Source organism: Camellia sinensis, chromosome 15 (assembly GCF_055761805.1).
Source record: "Camellia sinensis isolate YWXY chromosome 15, ASM5576180v1, whole genome shotgun sequence".
NCBI classification, from domain to species: domain Eukaryota; kingdom Viridiplantae; phylum Streptophyta; class Magnoliopsida; order Ericales; family Theaceae; genus Camellia; species Camellia sinensis.
Window position 1 is genome coordinate 50,776,423 of NC_138975.1, and position 23,542 is coordinate 50,799,964.

Sequence of the window (23,542 nt, forward strand, 5' to 3'; positions counted from 1 at the left end):
TAACACGCGTAATGAATGCAAAATTTCACTTTAATTACTTATTAAGCATTCTTAATCATGGATTGCATGTTAATCAGAGGTCGGAGTTATTACAATGGCCCTGCTTCAGTAACTTGGGCATGGACTTGATTCTCAGCCCTAAGAATGTCCATGGATTCCTGCAAAGCTCCAGCCATTTCATGGGCCAAAGTGCCCATGGCCTGCTGACCATCTGGTTCGGCCACATTGGCCTGATCAACCCCTTCTTCTTGCGCTGGAATCTCATTCGGTAAAGGCACTTCATGCCTTCTAGGCCTACCATGCCTACTACGACCAAGACCACGTCCTTACATCCTAATGAAGGTAACAAAAGAGATTAGCATATTTATAAATGTGCTGAAACTAACTCACTTGTGTCCTAATGCGATGGACAATAGTAATTCACTCCACATAAGTACACAGTCACATAAATGCATACGAATATCCTTCCTAGATAATTATCGTTAGGCGGCATTGCTAGAGTTCCAATTAGAAATAGCAGTGATCAAGTGCTTTTCTAATAGGACTTCTAGAAACCTGTTGACCCAATCAATATCTTAGGAATTAAATCCCATACCCATATAGTCACATAGCATGTTATCACAAAGCATATCAATACAAACATCTCTATCAAGTGAGATAAACCCATTGTGGTAAGAATCACTTCCCACGTACCCAAAGTATTCAAATTTGATACGCTCTGATACCAAGTTGTAACGCCCCGAAATAATTACTAAAACCCATGCCTAACATCAATAAATAATCACAATGACAAAGTAATTATCTTTCATTGATTTACAATTAAGCTTTACAAAAGAGTGATTAATTGAAAGACAAGAAGGAAGTTAGACAAACAAGAAATACCCTAAAGGCTTACATCTTTCCAAGACGATGATTGGTTACAACAAAAGTGGACTTAAGTCCACTACAGTCAAAGCCCTTGGCTTGTACCAAAATAAATATAACAAATACGCAAAAGAAGCTTTCGCTCCAACTCCTCTCAAGCTATTTCCTTGGTTAAGGCATATCATCAACACCTAAAATGTTTTTCCCACATAGAGTGAGCCAAAGCTCAGTAGAAATAATCCAACACAGTGTATGAATCTTAACAAAGCTATAAGGTGGATACATATGCAATGCTTGTGCCAAAATATTTTTATATCTCTTTCTAAAACCATGCAGTGCCATAATAATGTCATGGTTCATAAATCAGTTCATTTGCAACAGATAATAGGGCAGTGAATCGCACTCTGGGAATTTCAAAACAATACAACCTTTCCCAAAAATTTCATCCAGAGGAAATCGTAAATCGAGATCCATGTAAATGTAAGCTTTACAAGCACTACTATGCCATTTCACGAAAATTTCGCCCGTGGGATCGGCACCTATATATACGTGTGATTTTCAAGACTTTCACTCTGGACACACAGACCGACTTATTTCAACATTACAATTCATGTTTTCCCTAAGTTCACCCATTTTTCACAAATGATAAACATTTCCAAAGTATAAGCGTAAGATAATGCTCAATGCAAATGAATAAGAATATAGGTTCAATTTTCCTAATCCATATGTAATTTCTACAACACTCATAGTTATCCTCCACCGATAGCCCAATACAAATATTTCTAAACAGATAAACAATTATCAATAAAGATAAATTCTCCAAATTTCCAAAAGGTGCGTGATAATACATATCTAACTCCACCATCCTTATAAACCTCAATTCAATTTCACAATTTCAACATCAATCTCATTATTTATATAAAATCAACATTTGAGACATTTAGGGCAAAATCCCTTTTCTTTCCAAAATCACTCCCAATATTCAAAATCAACAATTTATTCCCAACTCAACATTATTTTCCCTATCAAAATCATTTTTAATGATCCATTTGAGAAAGCCCTCTTTTGATTTTAACCCGAACCCTAGATTGTTCCAAATCTTTCAAAAATCTCAACATTGTTTAGAAATAACAAATAACTAAGTTAAAACTCATAAAAAGAGTGGAGATATCCCAACCTCTAGCTTAGAAGACGAGAGAGAGAGAGAGAGAGAGAGAGAGAGACTAGGAAACTCGAAGATGCCAAAAACCAATTTTGCTCCGATTAGAACGAAACCCTCGCTGAACTCTACTTTTTTAACAAAGGCACACGGGTGAAATGATCGACGAATTTATGTGTATTCAAGGGAAATGGGTGAGTTCTATAGAGTGAGTGAGAGAAATTAAGGTTTTGAAATGTTTAGAGAGAGAGATGAAAAGTGAATTGAAAGTGGCTGTTTACGATTGATATATGCATAGTTTGCTTGAGCGCAAGATGTGTCGCTTGAGCGACCAGACACAATAAGTTTTATCGCTCGAGTGCAAGAAGCTTCGCTTGAGCGCAGAATACCAATTCCTAGAAGTTTTACATATAGAAGACCATCACTCGAGTATAAGAAGCTTCGCTCGAGCGAAGAATCTACACTCCCAGTATTTTTTTATAGACCTACAAAAGTACTGGAGGTTCACAAAGACCGCTTGAGTGAAGGAACAAAATTCTGGGCAACAAAAGTTTGAAAAACAAGCTACCAACCTATTCCAAACATAATCAATGCAACCCAAAGGCCAAACTCAAAGAGATATAAGGGGAAATAAGACATAGATAACTATATATGACAATGAAACCCAGATCCAAAACATCAAATGGGTTGGGTCCAAACCAGAAACACTATAATTTCTCTATTTTTCTACCTATTGGATCGAGTCGGTGACATAATTTAAATCTCCATAAAAAAATGGGTCAGCAATGGGTAGCCGACCATCTCTTCATATGTTTTGGCATACTCAGCTAGTTCTCGTTTCGATCTCTCAAGTCCAAAGGCAACAATATTAGGCTGATATGTTCTAGAAACGCAAGTTTCTCTCACTTTCTAATCATTCAATTCTCTCTCTCTCTCTCTCTCTCTCTCTCTCTTCATTCACAGCTTAAACCACACCTATACATATACATACATTTCTATTTACATTCAATTTCTTAAATCTCAGATCATGTTTTTCTTGTTAATCATATATATATATATTAGATATTCTGATCATATATATATTAGGTAGATCATATATATATTAGATATTTTGAATCTATGTATATATGGTAGATTAGTTTTTTTTTTTCTCTATTTGAGAATGTGTTTCTTCTTTTACTTTAAAATAAGTTTCTTAATTAATTAACTAATATGTATTTGATTGTGCTGTTGAACCAAAAAAAAAAAAAAAATTGAATGTGTATTTGGTTTTTGGCTGTGAACCTTGTAAAGGAGAAGGAAAAAAAAAACAAAAATAAAAACAAACGGGTCAAAGTAAGTTGGGAAAAATTCAAACCCATTAGGGTATCTCCAATGGTACATCAACTTTTTACCAAATTTGAGTAAAACTTTGAAAAAAAAAAAAAAAACTCTCTTTGATATCAAGTGCTCCAACGGAGGGTTTTGCGGTTTTGTCAAGCCACCGGTCGACCGGGAGGATGTTCGGCCGGTCGACCGGCCAGTGTAAATTTTTCACAATTTTTCTTCTTCAGGTGGTCATTCGGGGGGTCAATTGGGCGGATGATCGGGAGGACGACTAGTGTAATTTTTGCCTTAAGGTGGTCATCCGGTGGTGAAAATCCAATGGCAATGAACAGTGATTTAATAAAAGGCACATTGGTCCTCAGTTTGATGAAAGAAAAGATAAATCCTAGATTTGATACTGATTTGATGAAACCGTTGAAGCTGAAAAAGGAATTATTTTTCATCAAATTCAAATTTGATGATAAGTTTAATACATGGTTGGAGATGGTCTTAGGGGATGGAGAGGGTAGTCCCCATAGGGGATGAGAGATGGGAAATGGGAAAAAATTATAATAGGGAAATGGGAATGGAGAATTAATATCCGCTCTATTGTCCCCCATTGTCATTCCTAGTCTTTATCAATTTCATTTATCTTTAAATTTCAGCACTTTATTCTTATGCATTACTATTACATTTCATAGGAGTAAATTAACTTTGTAATTCCAAAACTCATTTGGTTTAAAGCTGCGAAATTGTCCTTACTAAAGGTAACATTTTGTAAAAGTTTATTCAATTAATTAATTGCAATTTCTGCCTAGTCTCTCCATCCTATTCTATTACGAATTTGAGTTAAAATATTGGTTCGTCTTTTGAACACAACACAGTAAAGTACTCGTCATTGAGGTTAAGAGAACCTTCACATAATCGCTTCATAAAATTGGCATTTATTATTTGTAAAAAATTTTAAATTCTTACTGGCACCCTCAAATTACATTTCTAATATTTGAAATGTCAAAATTAGCCAACATATATCAATCTTAATCAAAACAGAGATAGCATTTGTTAATAAAGTATGTTTTTTTTTATAATATTATATTTTTCTAACTTGAAAATATGTAATTATATGTATTTATTTTATATACAATCTATTAGATGCTGGTGTGAGGCAGGTGAGCACCTCCCCATAAGGTTTAATTTTGTTCTAACAACTTGCAGATCTTACTAACAAATTAAAATATGATATGAAAAATAAATAATAACATACTTTATTTGAAGCAAGATTTGTCACAACAGCTAAGACAGGAATAGGTTAATAAAAATCTTAAGATGGATCACATGCCATGCAAAATAGTTAGCAACCTTTAATGGGATTTTAGTAATTTTTGTGCATCTTTTCAAAATTCATCTTGATTAATATTGTATTTATCTTCAGTGTGATAATGTCCATTCACAAATTAATAAATGAGGTCCATTACAACCCAAAAATCACTAAGCGTCCTAGCATTTCACTTATGTTGTGTTTGATTCGAGAATTTAGGAAGGGGTTTGCAAAAAGAAAAATGAAAAAAAAGGTAGGTGAAATGTGAATAAAATATACCTACATTTCACCTATTTTTACACACCTTTTTCCTTTCCATTTTCAAATCTCCCAACCAAACACAGCCTTAGAGGTCAAGGATTTGAGTTTTTTTTCTTCCTATGGGAGCCGAAAAGAGGTTATACTTGAAATGGGAAACAAAGCATCCAAACCTGTCTAAGATGGGCCTAATAAAGCCAAAACCCACCGAACTACGTCGTTGCCGAATAGACGTCTGAATAAACGTAAAAAAATCAAGGAGCACCGAATTACAGGTACTTGTGCCAAACAACAGAGCTGTGTGTGTACCCCATTAGGTGGGACCAAACTGGCCCTTTCAAGGAAGTATGGTAAGGGGATGGGCCATGATAGAATGATGATGAAGGGCTAAGCTGCATAGAGTAAAGATCGAGGAGAGTGTCTCTATAAAAGGAGGAGGGAGGCTGGAGAAACAGGTATGTGAAAAAAGAACATTGAACTTGAAGAAACCATAAAAACAACAATCTTTCTACAAAGACTAACTTGCTCGTCAGAGTGTTGATTCCGGCACCACTGTCAGGAGTTTTATTTTCATTTCAGGTGATAGCTGTGGAGATCCTACAAGGGCTTGTTTAGAAGAAGTATTCCATAACTACTTCCTCACACATCCCAAACTACGATCTCTAGTGTATTAAAAAATAAAAAGAGAAAACTTGACTGAAAAATATTTCAAAACCTCCATATGTAGTCTAACAAAATTGAAATGATACAGAAAAGAGAGAATCGCCTTGTGTAATATTTGTGAAAACCATCATCTGATTTTTACTTTTAACTTTTGGCAGACACCACAAATTTATACTGAGTCATTTGTGTTGGTAAGTGGGTTTGTTTTCCAAGTTAACGGGGAGTTTTTTATTGGTAAAGAGAAAATAAATTTAGAGCTCAAATTTGGGTGTTGAGTTTGACTGCCCTTTAAGAATTTAATATTCTGTCACTACACATCCTATTTTGTTTATGATGATTGTAGTAACAATTAACATGTGCTAAGATCACGAATCTGCTCTCATTATTCAAAATTAGGAAATCGCAAGTGCGTAGGGCGGTGCGGGTTTGTGGTGCCCTATCCCTGCCCCAAGTCTTATTGAGGGCAAAGGTGGTCGAGGCACAACGGAACTGGGATGAAGCGGAGATGGGGTAATTTTGTAACCTAAATAAAAATGAGAGATGATATATTATAGTTTGAAAAATAATTGATAAATAACAGTTAAAATATGTAAGTTGAAAGATGAAGAAGTGGTATTATTAGTGTTTTAATATTATCATATTGGGTAAATTATAAATACATCTCTTGAGGTTTATTTAAAATACGAATTTCCCCCTTGTGGATCTATAAATTACATCTCGCCCTTTGAAATTTCTAATTTTATAGCAAAAGACCTATTTTATTAATAAATCATCAAGTTAATTAACAATTTTTAATGATATCAGAAATTTATTTCAATTAGTAATTCAAATAATTTTATTATTGTATACGAGAGTAGTTAGAAATTTTATTTTTTTGGTTAATTCTATTAAATATATTTTTTTAATAAAGGAGTATTTATAATTTTCCAAACAATATGGGGGCAATCTGTATTTTAAGTAAATCTCAAGGGTGTATTTGCAATTTTTCCTAATTAATTATAGCTTAGTATTAAGGGCACTCAGGCCAAAAGTCCAAAATTAGATTTTCCTTGTCCACAGGTCCAAGCGCTAAATAATAATGTCCATAAGGATAAACTCTTACAAAATGACCAAACTACTCCATATCTTCTGTTCCTCTCACATGTTGATTTATCTCACCTTCTCATATCTCACATCTTAGTCACTTTTTTCTTCTCAGACCTCTCTCTCTCTCTCTCGTCAGATCTCTCTCTCTCCTCTCTTGCATCATTATCTTCGCTATCGAGCCACTACTCCGACGTCACTGCTCCTACGTCGCTACTACTTACCACTCCTCCGTCGTGTCCATTCTTTCATTCGCACTGGCGACTGTAGGTGTACTCGAGCATGCCCCGATAGGTCAGACTCCCGATCTCTTGATCTAGTCTCATAGTGCAACGTGAAATAGAAAATGAGAGTCCAAATTTGTTTACTTTTATGAAAAATCCATTTATTGCAAAATATGCCAAAAATGGAGTACATCACCAGATCTCAGAATCGCCATCTAATCTTTTGGAAAAAATAAGAAACCCATGACTCGTGCCAAAGGCCACTATCCGTCATAACCATAACTGTCTTAGTTTAGGACCTTAGTTATGAAAGATGAAGGTCATGAATTGAGCACCCCATTCACTAGATCAGAAGATTGGCCTCTACTAAACTGTGATATGAGTTTTATAAACATTATATGCTCATGTTCTGATTATTTATTAGTACTAAAAATTACTATATGAAGCAATCAAGTATAGACCGTGTCATTTATTTTGGTATGCCTTGATTTTATATATTTTTAAAGAGCCTTGTCATAGAAACTCTAAAAGAATAAGAATCAACCACATTCCAATACGAGCAACACAACCTCCATCTACTAGCATTCAAATAGATATCTCATTTGATCATCCGACTTTAACCTAACCTGGTTTTGTCCAAATTAGGAAATGATCGAGAAAGACATTCGGATCGGTGACCTTAGAACCACCGATGATCTCCCCCGCAGTTGCCTCTATCTCTCTCTAACTTTTTCTTTTCTCTAAACCATCTCTCTCCTATCTTTCTCTCTACATTTGGAATTTCAAATTGCTTGTGCTTGACTAATTCTTGTGGAGAGCATCAGAGAGATTAAGCAAAGAAGGCTTAGATCTGTTCAAAAGGCTTCCTAGTCTGCTTAAGCAACAGATCTGAAACTAATCTGCACATATATGAGATTAGGATTTTTTGTTGTTGTTGTTGTTGTTGTCATTGCTAATGATAAAACAGATTGCATAGATATAGAGAAAGATAGAGAAAGGAAGGGAAAAAAAAAAGATTTGAATAGATAGAATTTTTTTTGAATAGATAAAATTTGGACTGATAAAATTTAGATAGATAAAATTTAGATAAATAGAAAGTTACATAGAAAAATTTGAACAGATAGAGAATTTACAAAGAAAAAAAAATTGAATAGATAGACAAAAAAATTGAATAGATAGACAAAAAAAATTGAACAAATAGATATAAATTTAAACAGATAGCCAACGAAAAGTCAAACTGATAAAAAAAACAAGGGGAAAAATTGAAAACAAAATATTTTTCAGGACTTCTCACCAAACTATTTCACAAAGTGTAGACCTCTCATTAACAAAAAATATCTCTTGGACCTAATGCTTTAGATACTCTCTAAATTGGATTTACTAATTTTATATGGAAATGTGAAATTCGTCAGAAATGCAATAAACAAATAAAATTCCGAAAGGGAAAATCGAAAAAATAAGAAATTGAAATACCTTAATAGTTGAACTTAGCCTAAACAAAATCAAAATCCAACATGAAAAGGACCTTGAACAACAATAGAGCAACAGCTAGAGAGCTCAAGTGGAAATGCATTTAAAGCTATGTTTGGATATTTTCAAAATATGAAATCAGTTACACACATATATTTTTTTTTCTAGATAGTATTTGAGGTGGGCTGAAAAATATTACCTTGTTTCTCTTGGAACATGGATAATTTAATTCCTACCCACAACAAAGAAAAAAAAAGCTCCCGTGGGGTTGTGAACCAGGTGAACCCTCCGAACATTAAGTTAGACCTTTGAAAGCTCTTACTAGAATTCAACGCAATATCTTTCTTAATTGTTTCTCACTTACCCTTCCTTGAAGCATGCATCTCCTATTTATAGGATCTCTCACCACCTCATTATTGTCCTTTTTCCGCCTTTGTCATGTCAATTCCATTTTTCTCTTGTTGATGGGACGTTTGCTTTGCCAAAATAGTGTTTTTGTTTTTCTTTCCTTGGCATCATTAATTTGCTCGGCGTAGATGCTCTCGGCACATTGCTTCTCGGCAAACACGTATCGGTCAACAGAAGAAGAATTTTCTTAGTTACCACAGTATTCATTAATCATTTTGTCATTTTCATTTTTCTGCTTGTCTAAAATCCAAATACAATGTAAGAGTAATAGATGAGGGTGTTGTATAAATTGTGCGATTAAATAAATAAACAAATAGATTCATACAAAATTAAATTAAATTATAGAATAAGAAAACATGGGATTACATAATATAACTTAATGAATAGAGATACATATGATAAAACTTAAGGAAAAGAAAGTAAACCGAAGTCTGTGTGATACCACAGTCTCCTTAAAACAGATTCGCCATCTTACCATGGCAGCACTCTCACACACTGGAAGAAGAATATAGGAGCAAAGATTCTATATAGTATAGAAGCCAAAAAATTTTTGTCTCTAAGACTAAAGAGGAGGTCTCCTTTTATACACAATAGGGGAGAGAGGAGGAGCTTTTCTGCAACAAATGCAGAATTCAATTTCTGCAAAACTGAAGAAGTAATGTAGAAAAAATGACGATGTAAATCAAATGATCTCCTTTTATACCCAATATAGACATATGTGTATATTTGCAGCCACTAAATAAACCTGGCTTAGAAAGATTAGGTTGATGGGCACCAATTTGGCCCAGCCCAAACCTAATCCATTCCAGCAAGCCTCAAGCCCAAGCCTAAACCTAAGCCCAAGTCCCAAGATCCAAGATTCACGACCCACGGACCACAGACCTAGCCTAGTATAGTCTGAGAGGGCGGCGCGCACGAAGGTGTGTGGCAATTTTTGCATAACTAACTTAGACCATAGTTTTGGCCCAAGTCCATCTTTGAAGCATTCATAAGTCCCTTCCTTCGAAAAATTTGGATGCCCCAAAATCTCATGCCCTAATCAAAACTTGAGGTTTAAATATCCATCAAAGCTTTCCTCTGTAATCAATGTGAGATTGGTAGTTATACACAATTCCCAATGTCTCATTCATGAGGCCAACTTTTTGAGACAATTTCTCATTCAATACTTAATCATTTTTTGTCATTCTTTTTGTGGTGTAAAGATCTTGTTACAAAGAATCTAAACCCGTTTGATCCCATCTCAACTAATAGTTGGGACCTACTTTAATTTTACATTAAAGTTACCATAAAACTATTTTTTTCCAACAATCCCCCACATGAATAAAAATTGACTGAATAAAGAAAATGGACAACGTTTACAACAAAGACTCGAAGAAAGAGCACACAGACTAACCATGCATCATAAAAGGTAGTTGTTAGCCTTGAACCTTTAGTAGTGAAAGCCTATCGGATTTGCTGGCTGACTAGTGAACGTGATGTCTTCAACTGTTCTGTCATTTGTATAAACCGAGACAATAGACCTCACATAGGAGTTAGTCTAACCATTGTTCTTGTTCTCACTAGTGTGTTCGGTATGGTCCTGGAACACTAGCCTGGTTCAGTGAGTGTTTTTAAAGAATTTGGCCTTATCAATTTTTAAAGAAGCGACCCCACTTTGCACTCACATAGGTGACCAATATAAGGTATCTCATTATACCACGATTGATTATTTATATCACTTAAGTCATTAAAATCATTAACTTAACCTTCCAACCCCACAGGGTGTCACTGCATAAAGGAATAGGCAAGAGGATTTACCTTTTCTGTGACTCACCCGTTACATGAAATTAAGTTGTCCTTTTGAACCTAAATCTTAGGATATCCAGCAACTAGGTTGGATTTTCTATTTCGGTAAACATTACTAAAGGCTTTGACCCCATTCCTCTTGACGACGTTTCTGTTAACTCTCAAGTTAACCCTTTGGTTAGCGGATCTACAATGTTATACTTGGACTTTACATAGTCTAGAGAGACAACTCCATTAGAGAGTAGTTGTCATATGGAATTATGTCTACGACGGATATATCGAGACTTTCCATTATACATATTACTCTATACCCAACCAATCGTCGATTGGCTATCGCAATGAATACAAATAGCAGGCACAGGCTTAGGCCAATATGGAATATCCTCAACGAACTGGCGAAGCCATTTAGCTTTTTCAGTTACTTTATCCAAAGCAATAAACTTAGATTACATTGTTGATCTCGATATACACATTTGCTTGGAAGATTTCCAAGACACGACTGCCCCTCCGAGGGTAAACACATAACCGCTAATGGATTTGGAGTATTTTATATTAGATATCCAATTAGAGTCACTATACCTTTCTAGTACTATTGGGTATTTGGTATAATGCAGCCCATAATCCCGGGTGTAGCGTAGATAATGCCCCTCCAATGAGTAGTATTGGGATTACTCGTGTTTCTGCTAAGCCTACTAACAGAGTAGGCTATATCCGGCCTTATACAACTCATCAGATACATTAAACTCCCAATGACTCAAGAATATTCTAGGTGAGAGACACTCTCACTAATATTATTCTTAGTCAAATGTAGACCCAAGTCTACTGGTGTTCTAGACACACTCGTATCTGATTTACTAAATTTCTCAAGTATCTTCTCAACATAGTAAGGTTGAGAAAGTACAATACCATTAGATGTTCTGCTAATCTTAACACCCAAAATTGCATTTGTAAGGCCCATATCTTTCATGTCAAATTTTGAGTTTAACAATATCATGGTAGTTCTAATCATTTCATCATTACTACCAACAATGAGTATGCCATTGACGTATAGACACAAAATGGCATAGCCTCTGTTTGTGTCTTTGACGTATATGCATTTATCACACTCATTGATTCTAAACCCATTTAACAACATAGCGTTGTCAAACTTCTCATGCCATGTTTCAAACCATATAATGACTTGACAAGCTTACAGACTTTCTTATTTTTCCTTATAGCTAAAAACCCCTCGGGTTGCTCTATGTAGATTTCTTCATCTAAATCTCTATTTAAGAAAGCTGTCTTTACATTCATTTGATGTATCTCCAGACCATGGAAAGAGGCTATTGCAATCACCATGCGAATGGATGTAATCCTTATCATAGGTGAACACGTGTCAAAGTAATCCAAGCCTTCTCACTACCTGTATCCTTTGATTACTAGCCTAGCTTTATACTTATCAATTGTTACATCTGTTTTCATCTTTCATCTAAAGATCCGCTTACTCCCCAAGGCCTTACTGCTTGGGGGTAGATCAACTAACTCCTAGGTATGGTTCTGTAAGATGAAGTCAATTTCACTCTTTTTATAAGGGACTTTCAGATGAATTCACAGCTTCATGAAAAGTTCGAGGTTCTCCTTCTAACATATAAGTCAAGAAGTCCGGGCCAAAGGACTTGGAAGTCTTAGCCCTTATACTCTTTCTTGGCTCATCTACTTCCTCATCTTGATCACTTTCACTAGGATCATCTTCAAGTTCCTTTTCATAACTTTGATCCTCTTCTCGGGTTCAGCAAGAAAACACATCCTCAAAGAAAGATGCATTTCTTGACTCCATCATGGTATTCTTGTGTATGTCTAAAATATCAGACTTGTGCACAAGAAACCTATATGCACTACTATTCTGTGCATAACCAATGAATATATAATCCACTGTAACGGCCCCAAAATACAATACAAATAATCTATTCCATAAGATCTATGAACATATGAGAAATGATGTACTTCATTCATCAGAGTTTATATTACAAAAGGTGTTGCATGCATTATACCTTCACAAATATTCATTTTGAATCTACAACATATAGCATTTGTTAATAACAACAAAATAAATGCCCTACGGGCTTACATCTTTCCAAGACATAACTTGGTTACAACAAATGAGAGTCATAAGCTCTATACATATAAAGCCCTTGGCTTGAACAAATATTTAAACACAAAATAACAAAGTAGAGCCTCCAACTCCTAAGTCCTCTCAAGCTACGTCCTTGGAGGAAACATATCACCAGTACCTGAAAATGGTTTCCCAAGTAAGGTGAGCCAAAACCCAGTAGAGATAGACTAACACAATATATGAGGTTTAACTAAGATATAAGTGCTAGATAAATGTTCCACATTCATAACCAACTTACTTTCTTTCCATGATCATTTAATACTGATACCCATATCTCGATCCATTTCCATCGATTCATTTCTGTAGACGCGCCCGCGTGGGCCTCGCTGCTACTGTTCGGACTCAATTTGTGTCACGGTTCTTAATCTGAACCAAAGAGTCCAAATCTGGCAAATCGTTTTGAGAAACAGATTTTTGAAAAAGTAGTGCCAAACATGGACTGCTTTGCCAGATACAGAGTCGCCACCTAAATATTTTTAAAATGGGGAAATTTAGGAAACCCTGACTCGGTGCCGAAGGCCACATGTCCGTCATCACCGGAGTTGTCTCGGCTCGGGAGCTTAGGTACGATCGGGGAAGGTCAGCTATGAGCACCCCCTTTCGCCCGGTCCGAAGACCGGCCTCTACTAACCGTGATATCCGTTTTTGAAAACTTTACGTGTTCTTATTCCATTTATTAGCCTAGAATTACTATGTTATGCGCACAGCAAACAAGTATAGACTAGATTGCCTAATTTGGAAATAAACATTGCATATCCGTTCGGTTTGAAAATGCTTTGGAATTTGCTACTCGCAAGTAGGCTAAAATACGGATTTCAACGAGTTTTTCCAACTCAAACAACCCAACCTTCACCCACAGGCATTCAAAACAGTTTAACACATAAGCATCTAGCCACATGTTAAGCATGCTGTCATGGCAACATTCACACTCATGCGATATGCTAAAGCATTAAAATACTTACATAGTACTCCATGCCAAAACAAAGAACTTGTTAGCAAACATGCATGATCCAAGTCCATGTGAAGTGCCTAATGCATCGCATACAAGATGTTGCTAGAATAGGCTCGACTATCCTAAACATGTTATGTGAAAATGCACAATTATCACATATTCAATTTTTGGTTTGAAGTATTGATGCAGTTAGCGTGATGTACCGAGCCTAATGCATGCAATACAAATGCATGGATGCACACATGCATATCATGAGGTATGCTAAATTAGACGTGCCCTAATACTAACCATTAAAGCGGGTAAGTAAAAGGGTAGAAAGAAGTGAGGTTGGAAGACATACACACACTCACGCACACTTATTACAGATTTGCCCTCACTCGGAGGGACCGAATAAATATTACAAATTAATTAACTACGCAAGCTAATTAAATATTACAAATTAATTAATTAACAAATTAACTAATTTAGGAAAACAGTAAAACGTCTCGAGAAGCGCGCCGCCATGCGCAAGCTGCCTCTGTTTTCCTCCCTTTCCTCCTTTGGAGGTTGTCAAAACCTCAGGAATACATCCTTGGACAGAGGGGATCATCACCGGCTAGATGAAATTTCCACCGGCAGTGTTGTATGGCCATCGGCACAAAGTTGAAGCTGTCGGCAGATAAAATAGTGCCGGTCGGCACATTACACTGCCGGTCGGCAGAGTATTCCTGCAGAACCTGCAACTCACAGCAACAGAGGGCAAAACAAGGCATGGCAGCATATTTCAAGGCATGTATGCACCAACCATGTCTCTTATCATTGTAATGACTCAAAGGGACATGTGCCTCGGTTCTTGGACCACCAATCACGCATTTCCATGCATGATGGCCCAAAGAACCAAGTATGCAACTTTGGTTTCAAATGCAATGCAAACCAATCAAACAAAACTCCCAATCCCTATCACCCAAGTCAAGGGACAAGGCATGCATGCAAGATGCAATGCAACCTAGGCATACAAGCTAGGAATGCAACATGACATGGCAAGGCACTTATGCAATCACGCAAGCATACACATGGCAATGCAAATGGATGGCAAGATGGACTTATACATGAATTAGGCAACTCTAAAAAGGCCTAAAACAGTAGCCAAAAGTGCTAAAGAGTGAGAGCTAAATGGCATGCACACACACATGCACATAAGGACTAACACTTAAGCACAAATCAAACAACATTCAAGCACACTTGAAAGGGACAAACATGAACAATTAGCATGCAACATAAGCATTGAAATCATGTCATAAAATGATGCCAAATCATGTTAAACAAGACGAGCAAATGCATGCAAGCATGGTCTAAGTACTTAAGGCAAGTCATGAAGCTTTGAAGCATGTTTATCACAACAAACATGGCATGCATTAAGCAACCTAAAACAGGTTTTTAGCACCTAACATAAGGCCCAAGAGACCACTTAGATGGCATCTAGATGGCTCAAAAACAAAGGCATGCGAAGGCACCAAAACATGGAGCATTGCAAGACATGCTTTCAAAGCATTAAAGAGGCATGCAAAGCAATCAAACAAGCATGGAAATGGGACTGAAATAGCATGTAGAATGATCCCAAATCACCAAAACAATGCAAAGATGGCATGCTACACATGCACATACTCAAGGCCAACAACCCCAAATACAAAGGAGCTATATAATGCATGCAAAGATCAACCCAAACGATTATGGACAGAGCTAAAACATGGCAAAATAAGCACATAAACTTCACAAGTGCAAGCCTAAAACATGCTCCAACAAAGGCTAACAACCTAGAACATGTTAAGGCACAAATAAGGCATTACATGGCAACTATGCTAAACATGCATGGAGTTCCAAAACCAACTTGAAATCATGTTATATCATGGATATATAAGCATGAAAAACAAACCAAATATGCTCAACACACACTCAAGCATAGGCTTCCTTAAGAGGCCAAAATATGCCCTTTTCAAGGACAACAAGGAGAGGGGGTGGCCCTCTCCTTCTTGGGACTTCAAAGCATCATCTTCACCACTGAAATCCCTCAAGATTTCAGTGGTGAAGAGACCTCAACACCAAAATCCCGGAGTTAACACAAAATGGCTCAAAATGAGGCCTTTTGAGGCCTAAGGGTGGTCAACAACCCTCAAACAACAAAACACTCTTAATAAACAACAAAGAGGGCTTAAAAACAGAACTTTTTTATGTTATACAATAATCACAAAAACAGCTCTAAGACTAGTAGAAAATCAATGCAAAAATGGGGGAAAAAGGGACTAGTTTCTCACCCTTGTAGTCCTCTTCAACAATGGTGCTCCAATGGCCTCCTTTGGCTTGAATCCAACACCAAAATTTCAAAACACACTCTTTAGAGCCTCAACTCCAAGAGGAAGGTGAAACACTAGGTGTTTGTGTGCAATAGTGAGACACAAAACACCTAGTGTACAAAATGAGAGGAAAAGAGAGATAGGTGAGTGTATCTAACCCTAACCCTAGGAAAAACCAGAGCTCTCCTCTGTCTTCTCTCCTCAAAAATGTCTAAAGGCTCTCTCTTCTTCTTGCCTTAGAGAGAGCTTCTCTCTATGTGCCTCTTGTAAAGCTTACAAGACAAGCTTTGCAAGAGGGAGATCCCTCCATACACGTGTATGGAGGGGAGCAAAAAGCTATACAGCTGTCTAAAAATATCTGCAAAAGCAGATGAACAGCAATCGGCCGGCAAAAAATGCCATCTTGGCCAAACAAAGTGCCGACCGGCACAAAATAGTGCTGACCGGCAACAAAGAGTGCCGGCCAGCAAACTATATTGCCGGTGGCAGCAAAAACCAGCCGGTGGCATCTAGCCACTGCCGGTGAAGGGTGGGGATGGTCTACAAGCCTCACTCTGCCTCTCAAAGGCAAGATGCAAGTGTTTGGTGCAAAACCAGACACTAAAAGGTCAAGTTCGGAGATCCTGAGACAAGGCGCGCGAGCCGAGGCCTCCGGGAACTCCAAACGAACACAAACAAGGATAATCACCGAGTGTTCAAACAGTGACGTCCAAGTCTTGAGGACGGTCAAAAATGGGGTGTCTACAGTTGCCCCTCTTTGACAGAACTCGAAAGTCATAACAATGACGGGAGTGAATGTCAAAGCCCAGAGACGACCCATTTTTGACAAGGCCGAAGACTTAGACAAACATACAATACAAATAAGGTATGCGCCCGGAGGCAGGGGCAAAATGCAAGACAATGCACAGGGCCGAGCATAGCTTATGATCATGCAAAGAAAGCTGTAATGAAGCAAACATGCGACAATTTTAAGCTAGCATGCCAAACTACACTACAATGCAGAAAGGATGTAAGAGAATTATGGAATTCTCAATACGTCTCACTCGGGAGATACAATACCTGTGCGGCTCGTCTGGTTGCACCAGCTTCAAATGAACCATACATACAATATCGTGCCTGAAAAGAAAACAAACTTAACAGGTACAATATTGTTAGCAACATGCGTGACAATGCAAAATGGATGCAAGACGACATGCAATATATACAAAACAATGTATAAACAATGCAAATGAAGATGCAATGTATTCGAAACAATGCAAGCTACATGCAAAGCATTTGAATCGTGATCCAATCACGAACGGTTCGAAACCACACCTATGTCAAATAGATTGATGGAGGTAACAAGTCTGTCTACCATAGAACGGTCAACTGAACTATGAGTATTGTAGACAGACGCAAGAACAAGCATTGGGTGGAATTGACATAAGTGGGGAAACAACCCGCTGGAGAAAGGACTACGATCCTAATGCCGGATGCAAAAATTACACTACAATGTAATGGATGAATATGACACGCAGGCCAAACCAAATCTTGCTTAGGAAAGGCATGCATACATACAAGCCATGTGTAACACAGAAAAGGTGCCGCAACCCTCAACCAACATATCAACGTGGAATCGGCGCGATACACATACAGAACTGTGTTTTAACATGAAAAGTAAGGGCACATACCGGACCAAGCTCAACCTGGAAAGGCGCAAGCCAAAGGCGGAAGGTGATGCAATGAATGCATGCAATCTACAATGCAATATCTACAAATATGCAATGGAATGGATATGGATACAATGGATATGGCACGCAAGCCAAACCAAATTTTGCCTAGGAAAGGCATGCACACGTACGAGCCATGTGTAACACAGAAAAGGTGCCGCAACCCTCAACCAACATATCAACGTGGAATCGGCGTGATACACATACAGAACTGTGTTTTAACATGAAAAGTAAGGGCACATACCGGACCAAGCTCAACCTGGAAAGGCGCAAGCCAAAGGCGGAAAGTGATGCAATGAATGCATGCAATCTACAATGCAAATGCATGACAATGCACTATGATGCAATGACTATGATTGCAACTTTCCCTATCTTACCAACAGGGTGATATACTAGGTTGGTTCAGTATCCAGAACTGAGGCGTAGACATGCCGCCTCAACCTATGGGGCTTCCATACAGATTTCAAGCCGAGGGTAAACCTCTGGGTATTTAAACCAGACTTTAGTCTCGGAACTCCCGAACCTTTGCGTTCTAGGCATAAGCCGTTCGAACTCTAGTTTCCACCGTCCCAGTTGGTCTTCTAGGAACTCATCGCAAGCACAGACAGGTGGCTTTACCAGGCCACCGAAAAGTCGTTCGGGCACGACAAACACCGAAGGAATTGCACCTTCAGAGGATTTAAGGTCTCCTAGACCGGAATGCAAAATGTATGCATGACAATGCATGTTTTTGTTTGTTTTTTTTTGAGATGCACATGATGTATGAAATGCATGTTGCATGGAATGCGCGACAACACGCGGCTTTCGAAGTGTACGACAATGCGAACACTAAAGGTCTTACACCTTCCAAGGATTTAAGGTCTCCTAGACCGTACGTGTTTAAGGTCTCGCCAGACCATGCGTGTTTAAGGTCTCGCCAGACCGGCGGTATTGCACGACGGTATGATGCGCAAAATAGCGCAATGCGTTAGGCAACGCAAGTGCACAGGACAGTGCGATGGAATGCATGCAAAATGCAATGAGATGCGCAAAACAGCGCGAAATTGAAATGCACAAAACAGTGCAATGCGCAGAACAGCGCGAGGTTTGAAATGCACAAAACAGTGCAATGGTAAGTGCGACATGCATGCCACACGGAATGTAAACGGGCTTAAATGCGCAACAACGCACGTATTCCGGAATGCATGACAATGCATGGAATGGGAATGCAATGATGATGCATGAGAAATGTGCACAACAATGCAAAGGGGTGCGTGTTGTAACGCATGTAACACGTGCATAACAATGCAAATGTGTGACGCACGACAGCGTGATGTAATGCATCGAAGTAGTGTGATGAACTTGTGCAACACACATGGGGTAACTTTTGAATTCAAAAGGATACAAAAAGGATACACCTTGCATGAATTCGAGTGCCACGCACTGGAGACACGGCCCGCGGTCAGAACGGAGGCCGGTTGAATGTCGGAGATGCACTTTCTTGCACTTTCTTGAGCTATGAAGACCACTAACTTCTCATATGGCCTAAACAAGGCTGTGGGAACCCCACCGGCCGAAAGATGAGGCCACCGGCTGGCCATCGGCACAAAAACAATTCTATCGGCACAAAAAAGTGCCGGCCGGCACAAAACATTGCCGACCGGCAAACAGTTGCTGGTGCGGGGCAGTTTTGTCTTTTCACCTTGGGTGTTATAAAATAGGGCTTCATGCCCTATTTTCTCATTCTTCACCGCCGAAAACCTTTGTTCTCTCTCCCTAGAGTGCTTCTCTCTTATTTTTCGCCCGTTTCTTCGCGTTCTACGCTCGTTTCATCGTCGGATTCGCGATCCTCTTCGCGTTTCGGACATTTTCCACCGATCACATTCTCGTTTCGGTGCCTCGTTCGGCGTTCTCGCCTTTTCGGGGTTTGTTCCCCTCACTTTCCTCTTCATTTCCGTGCCTCTTCACATTCCGGCCTTCCCGGCCATTTTCGACCCTCTCAGGAGTTGACTTTCCGGTTGACTCTTCGCATTCCGGCTCGGTTTTCCCTTTTCCGGCCATTTTCACAGCATTATCTACATGGCGGACGACATTCCACGTGGCGGGACTCCCCCGGACCACGAGATGGATCCCGGGGTCGAGCTCTTACCACTGAGCGAGCGCCCGTTCGACCCGGCGACCTACCGGCCGGCGATCCACGTTCTGCCCCCAGACGGCCTGCGTCAGTTCCGGAGCTTTGAGAGATACGCGGCGCCTGAGCTACTGCTGCGCGAGCCTACCTCCCACCTTTCATTCGGCACTTCCGAGGTAATTTTTCTTCTTTCTGCTTTACTTTCTGCAATGTAGGATACAAAACTGCCATAGTTAGTTGTATTCTCTAACTGCTGAAATCTGATATGCCGTAGACCGTAGTTGACTGTAAACATACATACAACTGATATCTGCTTGAGACTGACACATGCACACACACTGCACTAGCCCTGAATTACTCAAACACATGGCACACACTATATTCCACTGCATACACACTGGCACCCAGTATTTGTCTGAACCTGACAAACCGGCATACATGCCACATCTGTTCTGAAACACCTAAACACGCTGACACAGCACACGTATTTTACTGTAAGCACACCGGCACCCGGTATTGGCCTGAATCTGACAAAATTGCATACATGCCATATCTGTCTTTTCAAAACTGCATTTTGAATGTTGTCTTGCAATTGTCATTTTCTGTTTGCAGGAGGGTTCCCATACCATTCGCGGGTATGGGAATACTGGTGCTCGGGAGTGGTATGACGAGCTCCCTGATGCGGTCCAGCGCATCGTGGACCGAGCGGGCTTCGGCACCTTCTGCCGAGGGCTCTCTAGGCTCTCCACATGCAGACCTCTTCTCGCCGCTTTGGCGGAGAGGTGGTGGGACACCACCGATTCTTTCCATTTTTCTGCTGCGGGGGATATGACGATGACCCCTTATGACTTCTCGATGCTCACAGGCATCGGGGTAGGGGGTGATCCGATCCCCTTCGACACTGACATGGATGAGTGGACCGCCGCTCAGGTCCATCTACTGGGGGAGGCGCCACCGCTAGCTCATCCAGGCTTCGTGCGGTACTCCTGGTTCGAGACACAGTTTCGGGTCCAGCCCGCATTGGAGGAGGAGGCTCAGATGACCGAGGAGGACGTGGAGAGGTATGCCCGCGGCTTCCTCATGTTCCTGTTCGGGACTACTATCTTCGCCGACCGGGCGAACACCGTGCCTCTCTGTCTTCTCAGCGCACTGGTGGACGTCCGGGACATCTTGCACTACGACTGGGGCGGCGCTGCTCTGGCCACCCTGTACGGCTATATGAGCTCGGCTTCTCGCGGCAGCGGCCAGCTGCTTGGAGGTTACTGGCGGGCTTGGGAGGTACATTTCTTCTCCACTTTTTCATTCCTGTCTCGATATTTTCTGTACTCTGTACACTGCACACACTGTAGTCTGCTCTACACTTGCTGTATACTGTACACACGGCACACACATACATTCTGCTTTACACTGACTGTACACTGTTCACACTGTACACTGCACACAATACACTGCACAACACACGGCTCTGCCATTTTTGCTTCATTCTGCATATTCTGCTTTTTCTGATAGTCATACTGACATCTATTTTGCAGTTGTGGGTTTATGCCTACTTCCCTAGGCTTGCACCTGTGCCAGTTGCGGAGCCTCCTTCGGCTATCCCGTTCTCAAGTCGCTTTGACGGGAGATGCACCCGGCGACCACGGGAGATGTTCGGCTTCTTCCGCCGATATTTCGACACCATCACTCCGGCCGAGGTATGCTTTACTTTCAGTTCATTTAGCTTCGCTTTCCCACTGCATATTTCAATAACAGTAGATAACAAACTGTCTGTCACTTTCAGATCACATGGCGGCCATGGGCTTCGCTGCCGTCGGCGATGCGGGGTCGGTTCCCTGGTGCTGAGGAGACCTCGCGTTTCCGGATCTTGCTAGAGGGCCCGGTCTGTCGGGCTTGGTACCTGGGGGAGCGTTTTCTACGCCAGACCCGCGGGTTACCTGAGCAGATAGTCCCGGCTCACCCTCCTGCAGAGATGAGGGAGACTGAGGGGCTGACCACTGAGCAGCTGGATGATTACTCCATCGGCTGGGAGGAGGCCGGCTTCCGAGGCACCGGCGACTATCAGGAGTACGTGCGGACGTACCTGATGCGTCCCTTGAGCGGCCGTCGAGCAGAGGGGGCCAGGCCTGTAGCATGGGCGGCTGGGGCCGGAGCGGGAGCAGGGGCTGGATCTTCGAGGAGGGCCCGGGTCCGTGGTAGGGGTGGAGCGCGGGGAGGACGAGGAGCTGGCTGGCCTGCCCTGCCCGCTGTACTGACTTTCCAGGGGCAGGGTGGGTCGACCTATCAGATCCCCTTCGCCCCTCCACCGGCTGGTCACGAGTTCATTGACGTCCCCGACCTTCTGCCGGTATGTTCTACTGCATTTTGTACAGTTATTCATTTCAGTTTACTTGATATTCCACAGAATATTGATGCATCTGATACTTTTGCAGGCTTCTTCTGAGTACACCCGTCAGTCGTTGGCGATGAATGCCTCGATGATGGGGATGCTCCAGCGGACATTTGACCTTCTAGCCGTCTACAGCATACCGGTATGTCCTTCTGACACTGGCCTCAAACCATTCATACACTGCTTTACATAATCTGATGCACGGCACAACACACGATCCACTGATCTCACAGTATCTGAACACTGCATACACTGCATTCTGCACTAAACTCTGTACTGATAAATTGCTCACGGCGTTCATACACTGTACTCATATACTGCATTCTGCACTGATAAACTGCTCACGGCATTCTTACACTGTATTCACACACTGCATTCTGCACCTTTAAACTGTCTACAGTATACTGATGCATTTCCCTTTTTGTGTACTTTTTCAGCCTCCTTTCCAGATTCCCATGGCAGGAGGTGCTCCAGCTAGACCTTCTGTCCCTGCTCGGGGGAGAGATGAGGAGGGCAGGATATTTCCCCGTACCAGGGGAGGGCGTACTCACGTCGGGAGTAGTTCGCGAGCTCCAGTCCCGGACGATGATGACGACGAGGAGTCAGAGGCGGAGGCAGGGTCATCGGAGGAGGAGACCGGAGACGGTTCTAGCTCGGGCTCTGATGACGACGCTGATGATGCTCCTGGACCTTCGTCCAGGAAGAGGACCAGGACGGACTGACAGCCCTTGGAGTCGCTGGACATAGATGCAGATTTTTGCTATCTTTTCTTTCTTTCCTTGTACTTTTCTTTTTGTTGGTAGATAGATTACCTTGTACTGCCGCAGGCAGATTTTTGTTTCCAAAACTTGTACATTTGAAAAGCTAAGTAAATGAAACAGACTTTTTATCTGAAAAAGTGTTTACATTTACACATTTCATGCATTGCATCGCATCTCATCATGTTACACCTCAATGCAAATGGAATTGATTGGTTGTCTGAAAATTAAACATTTGCACTGTAGTAATCAGATGACTTAAACAGCCAACAGCAAAATAACCCAAGCAACCCACTGCCTGATTCTGGACACACAGCCCTTACTCTGTTGGGGATTAACCTGCATACAGCCCATAACACAGCATTCGATTCATTCTGCACACGGCAATTCTCAAACAAACAGCCCAATCTGACAGGACGGACCTCAAAGATGGAACCGGTTGGAGTCGAGACACGTTCAAATGTAGAGAATGGCACAGCATTCTGAGCATAAGCGATTTTTGAAATCGAATGAGGGTTTTTCAAACCGGGATATCGAGCCTACCACTGAACACAGCGGGGAGGACTCAAACAAAGAGGTACACGACCTAAACACAACGAGGCGCGCTC

The 23,542-nt window shown here is 40.5% G+C and overlaps 1 protein-coding gene across 1 annotated transcript; it reads left to right on the forward strand.

Annotated features, from left to right (window-relative positions):
• The first annotated feature begins 21,398 nt into the window (after positions 1–21,398).
• On the forward strand, positions 21,399–23,074 carry LOC145813548 (uncharacterized). Its single transcript, XM_082909084.1, has 3 exons — positions 21,399–21,484; positions 21,571–22,318; positions 22,614–23,074. Exons 2-3 carry the CDS (start codon positions 22,199–22,201, stop codon positions 22,896–22,898), a joined length of 405 nt encoding a protein of 134 aa, XP_082765210.1. The 5' UTR covers positions 21,399–21,484; positions 21,571–22,198; the 3' UTR covers positions 22,899–23,074.
• Positions 23,075–23,542: the final 468 nt, after the last annotated feature.